Source organism: Lactuca sativa, chromosome 3 (genome assembly GCF_002870075.4).
Source record: "Lactuca sativa cultivar Salinas chromosome 3, Lsat_Salinas_v11, whole genome shotgun sequence".
Classification (NCBI taxonomy): Eukaryota; Viridiplantae; Streptophyta; class Magnoliopsida; order Asterales; family Asteraceae; genus Lactuca; species Lactuca sativa.
The window spans coordinates 66947580-66958059 of NC_056625.2; the positions used below are offsets into that span (position 1 = coordinate 66947580).

At 33.2% G+C, this 10480-nt stretch overlaps 1 protein-coding gene across 1 annotated transcript; it reads right to left on the bottom strand.

The window, feature by feature from the left end:
• Positions 1–2607: 2607 nt before the first annotated feature.
• LOC111888319 (AP-1 complex subunit gamma-2-like) lies at positions 2608–8729 on the bottom strand. The gene is made up of 18 exons (XM_042900494.2): positions 8698–8729; positions 7944–8246; positions 7706–7847; positions 7422–7595; positions 7117–7296; positions 6887–7041; positions 6695–6785; positions 6448–6611; positions 6290–6344; positions 4765–4887; positions 4571–4666; positions 4309–4436; positions 4109–4213; positions 3760–4026; positions 3438–3667; positions 3173–3348; positions 2950–3054; positions 2608–2842 (listed from the first exon to the last, which is right to left on the bottom strand). Exons 1-18 carry the CDS (start codon positions 8727–8729, stop codon positions 2747–2749), a joined length of 2622 nt encoding a protein of 873 aa, XP_042756428.1. The 3' UTR covers positions 2608–2746.
• Positions 8730–10480: the final 1751 nt, after the last annotated feature.

The following is a 10480-nucleotide window of genomic DNA, read 5'->3' on the forward strand; positions in this document are numbered from 1 at the left end:
CATGGAAATAAAGATGGTGAATAACGAAAGAGTTTTGATATACTAATAGAGTAATAGGTAATTAACAATTGTTTTTTTTTTTTAACAGCGGAATGATTTTATTGAGAAGTTAGCAAACTGCTAATAAAAAAAGAATTGCTAACAACAGGTTTTCTATTTCTAACCATTCCAACCAACTAACACTTATCTTACAATTCCTATAAACAAACTAAGAATATGAAGATTCAATCAATCTATCCACAAGCACATCAATTTTAGGCTTTTTTATCACAAAAAAAGTTATCATTTCTAAAATTTCATACCACCCACCACAACGTCATAATAATAGCTTCCAAGACCATACGCTTCATTTTGGAAATCCGAAAAAAATCAATCTACACGCACACATCTCCCAAGTCATTGAAGTGTGTAATATGCATGTCACACCACTTCCCTATAAACACAAACAAACCCACCACTACTTCACAAATACACAAGAATATGAAAGATACTATATCAATACCTCTTGCCTCTAAATTAACATAAGAAGGAAGTCTATTCATATCACATCTCCAATAAAAAATAATAATAATAATAACTTTTCTTGCTATGAAACTATTCCATCACGTCACCATCAAGCCATTTGGCAACAAGTTATCATTAATAATCCTTCGGACCTCTCCTACCTTGAATACGTCCAAATCCGCCAACATCCCACACCCAAAAGTCTTCTTTATACGTAAGATGTACACCATTAATGACATTAAGCATCTCATTCAATTGAGTTTCTTCAATTCCTCCTCTAATCGGACATCGTCAATGCCAAAAATAGTTGTTATATAACCCAACCTTTCACTAACGTAACACGCTTGAATCAACTCCAAAGCATATAGCCTATGAAACTGAGTTATAATTAAAATGGTTCCCTCCAGCCTAAGTATCTTTCCAAAACCTTGTTAACAACACATCTCCTAATTTCTTTTTATTCGCCTCACGATTTATAGTGCCAAATTCGTCTAAGTTATTAATAGTACCAATGATCTTTCTCCATGCTCCTTTAGTAACAATCATATCATCATGTGTACCGAGGGCATCCTCAAAACCGTTCATTGCTTTTAACACTGAACCCATAAAGCTTTGTTCTCGTTTAAAAAACGCCATTTTCTTTACAGTGTAAAGCTTTATTAAAAGCCTCCAACGTACCAATCTCCAAGCCACCTTTTTGTTTACTCGCAGTAACTCCTTCCCAGTGAATCCTACGATCAGTTGAGTCAGTACCCAAAAAGAACATTGCCCGAATAGACTCCAAATATTTATTCACAATGTTTGGCATGCGAAAAATAGACAAGTAGTAAATACCTCAAGAGCCCTAAACCTTCCTCCAAATGAAACAACTATAGTTAAAATATAGAGATTTTTTTGACAAAAATAGCCATTTTTTAACTATTGTCCAAAAATTAGCCAAAAATCAAGATTTTTCATCAACAACCATGCATTTTGTAAAGCACCGTACGAGATGCTTATGGGCATTGCGTAAAATGCCAAAACGACGTCATTTTTGGTATTTCATGGTACCCATAAGCATTATGCATGGCACCCCTACAAATTGCAAAATGTTGATCCCCTACTATTTATATAAGAAAAACTTACTTAAATAGGCCTATTTTCCTTTTCAATATTACGATTTAAAAGTGTTTCTCAGTATTGTAAAATGAAAAGGGAAAAAAATGTATTCCCACTAAAAAGATTAGCTTAAATATGGACAACTAGACCCGGCTCACGGGGCACTTTAAAATTCCAAAAACGTTGTTTTGGCAAATGCATTGTTGGTGGAAAATCCATACTTTTTTGGTTAATTTTGGGGAAGGTATTAAGGAAAGCGACAATTTATCATTATTTCTGAATAATATGGTTGAAAAGTAAGGCGTAGATTCAATATTCAATTATTTGTTAAATAAAATATGTTTTAACAAAACGTATACGCATGCACATCTAACACGGATACAGATAGGACAAATTGTATAAAATAGCATCCATAAAAAAAAACGTACTTATATTTCTACCCTATTAGCTACGCGCTACAATTTCTTCACCAAAAATACCAATATAATTTAATTTTTATCCACAATGCCAACAGCTTATATTATTGTTTCTACTCATAATAGCAACATACTTGATATTTAACACCTATATTGGCAATGTATTTTATTTGTTACGTATTGTTATTATCAGTAAAAAGAAAACATAGAAGTTTATTCATATTTTTAGAATTGGAAGTATGTTGCAATTACGTGTAAAAAAGTATAAATATGTTTGTATTACTGGTAGAAATATTTTGCATTTTACAAGTTTGAAATTTGTATGCTGTTATATAAAATTACCATACCCTTTTACATTCATGCTCAAAACAAACATTACATACACACTGCATCCCGGATAATTTCAATTCCACAAATACTTGAAACTCCCATGGCTAAAAAAACAATACCATCTATTTTACACAACTAGAATTTTTTTCTATCAACAAATAACAATTCAAAAAAAAACATGTGAAACCTCAGAGCTCCTCCTTCTATCATGACAAAATTGAAAATTTCATTACCCACAATTCTCTTCTTAATGTACAAATCCAACAAGCTTTGAATCCTTTTACTAAGAATCTCGTTTGCTAAAAATATGATAAATATATTATCATCAAACCAAAAACTTTTGATAAAACACTAGAGATAGTGAGAGAAGATGGTTTTTACCAGAGTAAAAAATGTTATCATATCTCACGAGGGATGTTGCTGATTTGTCCTTCTTCCAACATGTCTTTGTTGTTCAACTTGTAACTTATTCTTATGCGCATAATGATTGCTTTCTGCCATAATAAACAACATTCATATCATGTAAACAAACATTTTTTAAAAAAAACACACACACACACACACAAGCATTTCATTCCATGATGATTTATTTTATAGTTACCTTGCCATGTTGAGTGTTGGTAACTCGTAATTTTTGTGTTATTGAGTCATTACCACTTCCAGGAAGAGAGTTACTGCTAGCAGGTTCCAAATGCATCTGAAGAAACTGTCGATTGAATGGCATATTCATATCACACAATATGTATTCAGAGAACAAGTAAATTAAGAGCTAAGTAAACATGAAAGATATGATTATTAAAGTAGTAAGTAAATGTAAATGTTACCTTTGGTACTGCTGCTTGGAAAACAAAATCTGAATAGACATTGGAAGACTTGTTTGTGAAGTTTGCTTCAATCTCGGTTGTTTGTGGATTCCCAGGTTGTTTAGTAAAGTTGAACATTAACCTTAAAGAGCTGCTCTCAAAAGCAACTAATGGTGGATAAGCAGGAGCATCGTTTTCTGTTACATTAAAAAACAATGGTTAGAATTTAAAAAATAACTTTTCTTTTACCAAAGTTTAGTATAAAATAATAAATAAATAAACGTACTAGGTGGTGGAGGGGTAGGACCAAATCCGTCTAATAAATCCACCATAGGTGAAGGTGATGAAAGGCTGCCTAATGGAGTAACTGAAGTTTTATTTTTATTATTATCTTGATTTATTGATAATATATCATCATGATGTGGCGTAGATGAACCATTTTGATGAGGAGGTGATCCGATTGATAGTAGATCCAGCAGAACATCTGTGCCACTTTTTTGAGCTTGGTTTGCATTTGTAACTAAATTTGAAACAAACAAAAATAAATATGATTTCAATTTTCAACAAGAGAGAAACAAATTGATATGATTTGAAACTAAAGCTAACATGGTTGTGATGAAGAAGGGGACATGCCAACATCAAGAAGATCTTGAAGAAAGTTGCCACCTGTCATCATGCTATTTGTATTTGGTGGAGGAGGTTCTTCTCCTCCTCCTAAATCAAGCAAGTCCACTAAAGGAGCAGCATTTGTTTTAACAACTCCATTAGGAAGACTACTACTTCCCATTGAAGTTGAAGGAATAGAAGTAGAACCATTTCTCCTTCCACTGAAACTTGCTTCATCAAGAACTGGCATCCTTTCAACCAGTGCAGACCTTCACATACCATTATTAATTACTTCACTTCAATCTTTTTTATATTAAATTATATAACTTAGTATCCGTAGTTCCATTATACCATATATTCTGATGCTTTTCGATTATAGAATCAAATTCTATGGATCTTTGTTGCAGTTCAAGCAGAAGGCTTCCTTTAGATTGAACAACCATATCCTTTATTCTCCTAAAATTGAACACCCATGACATGTTATCAGAAACTTCATATAAAACTAAACTTGAGTGGTTTTAACGAATAACAATCAAACAAGCAAAACTTACTGTGAGCAAACAGGGAAACGGGATGACAGTTTCAACAAAGCAATCAAACACATAGCTCTGGTAGTAAGATCTGATGCATGGTGTTTGATTGCAAGTTCAACAACATCAACAGCATCATTTTCAGTTACCTGTTCATAAAACATTTAAGAATATATATATATATATATATATATATATATATATATATATATATATATATATATATATATATATGCATAATATGTGATAAGAAAGAGAGAGATAAAGATTTAAGAAAACTTACAGTTATAGGTTCCTCAAGATCAAGCGTTCCAATACCGTTTACCAACATGTCACCATATTCCCCTATGCACCATACAGCCACCCGAACAAGTGTTTCCTGATTTTCAAATAATAAGGATATGTATATGTATATGTATATGTATATGTATATGTATATGTTTAAGTTGTAGATATAAAGTAGGAAAGTGAAGGTACCCGGTCAAGTGATGTTTGGACTGCCTTGTAGAGGGAGCGTACTGTATATCCATGGAGATTAGAAGCATTGGTTATTACAACAATAAGAGCATGCCATACTTCATCTTTTACATGGTTTCCAGCCTACTAACAATACAACATCAGATTAGTAGTAGTATTGTGAAAAACTACTTCTAATTCTAATCCAAAACATCCATTAGAGATTCAGTAGGGATCCAAAATTCCAAATAGGTGGAAGTGGAATGATAACTATTTGAGGTGCAGGAATCACTGAGCAAACTACCTCAAAAACTATAGTATAGTTTTGACCAAATCTTAAGTCAAACAAACATCATGAAGCACAAGTGACTGAAACTATGAGGCGAACAAAAATACCATGTGAATTATAATGAACATGGCTTTAAGTTGAGACAACCACCCTACATGGATTATGAATTATCATGAACAAAAATACCAGGTGAAATTGTTTATTTATGTAAAAAAAGAAAAATCAATTTATGCAACAATGTTTGTTTTTATATAAAATATGCAACAACGTTTCAAAATTGAACCAATTCAGGCAACAAAGTAATGAAAAACTGGTTAACCTGTTACCATTTTAATTTTTTATATTTTAACTACTTATACATACATGGACATTCCGCTTGTAAAAAAGGTTAATATTTTAAAAGACCTTATAAACTGTGTTTATTTTTTCCGGATTAAACCTCAACTTTATTTTTTCCTGAAAAAGACCTTGCATTTTTCCATGTTTTTTGATTTGACACTTTTAGCAGTTTTTTTTTCCGAAAAAACTTGTCAAATGCGAAGGTTTTTTAAATAAAGAAAATAAAAACTTGAGGGTTTCTTCGGAAAAAACAAAAAGTCGAGGGGTTTTTTTGGGAGAAAGTGAAAATGCAAGGTCTTTTTCAGGAAAAAAAAAGTTGAGGTTTAAACCAAAAAAAAAAAAAAAAAAAAAAAAAAAACAATATATAAGGTCTTTTATGATATTAACCCGTAAAAAATCCATCACCAAATATAAAAAAAATAATAAAGAAAAAAAATAGCAGGATATCTTCCCAAAAACAACCGATTCTGCAAATATCCAATAACATGGTAGAACCATCAATATACAGAACCAATGGTGGTGGTCTTGCAAAACAGAGTGGAGTTGAGGAATTGACATGCCATAAATCATTTATTTTTGTCTGTTAAAATACAACTAAGCAGCTGATGTGTCAAAAAATGTAAAAACTTATGCCACATCATACACATAAGTCGTAACAGGTTGCATGAATTGGTCGTATTTTGAAATATCATTGCATATTTTGTATAAAAACAAACATCATAAATTAGGGAAAATGTGAAACAATGTTGTATAAATAAGTAACTAACACTAAACAAGAATCAGGAGTCCCTTATAAGTCTTTAATAGCATACTAATAACTTCCATTCCACCAAGGTTTTTATAACAATTTAGAGGTCACTAGCAATGCATGGAAAATGAAATTCATCATTTACAAGAACCTACTACCATAACACATACCTCAGAAAGAACCATGAGCATCTGATCAATGTACCAAATCTTGTCAGGGGAAATCCTACAACACCAAAGAAGAAATGTTATTGTGTGTATGATAAGTTGAAATCATCAAAATATTACATTCACCAAATCAAAAGGTAAAAATGAAACCTTTAACTTACTTTTCTACAATGGAGCAAATTTTTTCAGTAAGATCTCCCTTGAAGTCCTGGTCACTTACATGTAGATAATCAATTAACTCCTTGGTCAAAGGTTTTACATTGGTCTCATTCACCAAAAGGTATACAAGTTCAAGAGCTCTTTTACGAATTGAAGCATCTGAATCCTGAATCATAAAGAAGCATTCAGAAACCACAACAAACTATATAACTTGATTAATATTTCTTTTTGTTAAGAGAGAAATTTTACCTTTACACATTCCAAGATTGTTGCACGATGTCTCTGAACTGCTTGATCATCTACTGAAATTGCTTTCATCAGCATGTTCAATGCAACATATCTGCCATATAACAAATACCAATATTTTAGACCATAAAAAAGGGAATACTCATAACTCAATTACTCATAAGACATATTAAGACATATTAAGACATAACTCACCTGATATTATTGTCACGATTAGACAAGAATCTTCCCAAAATATTGATTGCAAGAACACGTAAACCACTACTATCTTCAATGCTCATAATGGTTTCTACACATTCATAAAGTATTGCATTCCCTGCATTCTTGTTTGACTCGGTTTTTGTTGCCACCTACACAAGGAATTCATTAATCATTATAATTTTGAATTATATATCACAATAAGCTTTAAAAAAATAAAAGCTAACCTGGGCAAGAATATCATTCATGGAATCACTAGCATCAGCATCTCCATGGCCCAAAACACGCAAAAGGCGAAGCAGTCTTATATGAAGAAAAGGGTCTGCAATACCTGAAACGTCATATTCGGGAGCATATGGGCTGTTCACAACATCCTTCAAAACTTTCACCAACACCTCTGTGCATTTCTACACCAAGAAAAGAAGAAAGAAAATATATCTCATCACTAAAATTACTAATTTACCCATAAAGAATCACATGTCAAACAATTCTTAGCACATAGAGGATCTTTAACAAGAGCAAGTATATTTACCTCCCTGAAAAATTCAAGAGCCTCTTCATTAAGGTTACAAAGATCTGTACAGAGTTGGATTGCTGTTAAAAGAACCCCATGATGCTTTTCTTTAAGTAAGGAAACAACAGGGTTGACAAAATTTTCTGCAAGGTCCGGGACCTTCTTTACAATCCTTATTGAGCACAATGCTGCCTGTAAATTGTAGGAGCTTATGTGAGTATGATTCTTCATATGAAATGTGAGAATTAGATGAAACATCCTTAAGAGATCATGAAATGAAATGAATGTTAACATCAGCTTACTTTCTTACGAATATTTGGATCTCGAAATTGCAGCAATCTTTCAACTTCAGGTGCAAGATCACGAGCCATTTCTGCAGAACATATATTACCCAAAGCACAAAGAGCTAGTTCCACAATGTACTGATTGGTGTGGTTAAGATCTCTGCAGATGATGACAAAAAAAAGATTCTCAGATTCAACCATGTTGCTTGAACACAAGATATAGGAAAGATAAGATTGAAGAAAGACAGGAGCATACTGCTTTAGTGAATTGGTGACAAGCATCAAAACTTCTTGTCTTTCATCAAGAAGCAACATAAGTCCCAGATATCCTATTCTCTTTTCAGGGAATCCAGGAGCTGCTATAAGTTTCAAGCATTCCATTTGGCCAAAATGTGTGGGGTATCCTAACATGTGAATGAACATGAGCTTTGCCAAGTTACGGTGTCTGTAATCATTGTCATTATCACTAACGGATGCACGAATAGAAGCACATTCTTTTCTAATAACAGCACGCTCTTCTGCAGCAGTTTTGCAGGCTCGTATTGCCCTAATCATGTCCCTGCAGTAGACCAATAATATTTCATTCACAGTTTCAGACCCAACTAAATAACAACAAGTTAAGCATGTGGTATGAAATGTAATCAAATCTGTTGCAGATGAAGGATAAACGAAAAAGATGGAAAATCTTGAAGTAGAGAGACATATGGTTTGCGAGGGATAGTTCATGATAGAGTCCATGGATTATCTTCATACCCAGATTAGGATCTTATGAGTATTGCAGTTGGTGATAGTGTCTTACTCATTTGTGTGACCCGAGAAATACATGGATGAATTCCATTAAATGTACACAAATCAAATGCCCCAACTATTACGAACGCGAACTAACTCTCAATATAGACAATTTGAGATCACCTTAATACAAATTAGGTCGAAATGAAGAACAACTAGTTCAAAATTGATCACAAGGAAAAGCTTTAAAACATAAGATCAGTTGTAAACAAGCAACTCACCTCAAACGCGTCCCAGACGAAAAGGGATTCATGATTGGGTCGGTTTTGAAACCGCGAGAGAGCTCGATCAGATCCAGAGATGTTTAATGCAAAAACGAACTATATAACCGGGTCGTAGACCGGTGACTGCAATTATATGTATGTTTGATCGAATTGAGATCTGGGGAATGGTCAATTACGAGGATCTGAAGAGGAATTTGAGATCTGTAGCCTATGGATGCTAATGCAAACGCGATGATGATGACCAAAAATCTTGATTTCTCCCCCTAAATTCTTCCACTTTCGCTTCGGTGGGAGAGATGTAAGCGAGTATGCATCTATCTTTGTTTTCCCTTTTTGAAAAGCGGAAGACAAAGTATAGAATACAAAGCACTTAAATCAATTACAAGTATGCAACAATGTCTCATTTTCTTTCTTTCGTTTCTAATTTAAGGTTTCATGCAAACCATTTCTAAATATTATTAAAAGATAACATTTAATTCATTAATTCACCAATGAAATAATTAGAGCATTTGATTGAATTTCAATCCTGAAGTTTCTACCCTTAGATCTATTTGATGACATCACCTTGACCAAAATATACATGCGTGTCAAATTGTAACTTACAGTCTTTCTTTCAACACGTCGAAAACTCTAATCTCCTTTGCATGCCATCAGCCGAAGTCGAACCACATCTCATGTGTCGCTTCCCTTTCTCTCTTGAGTTCCCAGCATTCGTTTGTTACCACCACCCTCCGTACACCGCCGCTACAACCTACAAGAAGGTAACCCACCATCCCTTCCCCATTAACCTTCATGTGCTTACCTGAAACTTCTTCCCTCTCAATGGTATGATCGACTCCATGTAAAACCCTAGCCGAAGACACTGTTGTTGAGGACCTGCTCCCTTCCCTCACCCTATAGACGATCGGTACCATCATTCTAGAATCAAATGAAATATTGTTATCGAAAAATCTTATGTGTGATTATGGCTTTAGAGCGCTCTAATTGGCTTAGACAGAACATTATAATTTTCTCCTCTTTGAGTTGATTTTCTTGCTGAAAATTAAATCTGAAGAATGATTACTCATATTTAAACTCAATTTTTATTGTATGGATGATTGTAGCATATTGCAAAACCATCTCCCCAATCGTAACTTGGAATCTTCCTGAAATCCATATAGGTAAGCTCTTCAATTGGATTTACCACGCTTTTATTTTTTGAATCGATTAACCCCTTTGGGCTAAAAGAAACACCTGACTTAGGCGTGAGTGGAAATTTGTAGCTTCCCTTCACCGCCCATTCGATGAAATGCCTCATAGGTCTCGAGAAAAGTTGTAAGTGCATCAATGACAGAAAAATGATCATCCAAAAGCTAAACTTATTTTACGAATAATAAATTTCATTGAAAGCTACATATCTTACTCCTTTCCTCCAATTTAGTTTTATTGTTATTCTGATTGGAAATTATCTAAACAACGAATCCTTGCAAACGTCGGACAAAATGTGGTGTTTTGTTACTACTCTTGAAAAAAATCAAAGAGTTTACTGTTAATTGTGAAAAGCCCTTGCATTGCAAGAATATATATATATATATATATATATATATATATATATATATATATATATATAATGTTACATAAGGGACCCTACACTATACATAAAGTATAAAAACACATAATGAACTAACATATCCCCTTAGTTTGAGCATGGGGTTTACAAATGTTTAAATTGTCCCGAAAATCTAAAAATAACTGTATAGGTAGACCCTTAGTAAATATATCTACAAATTGATGAGCTAAT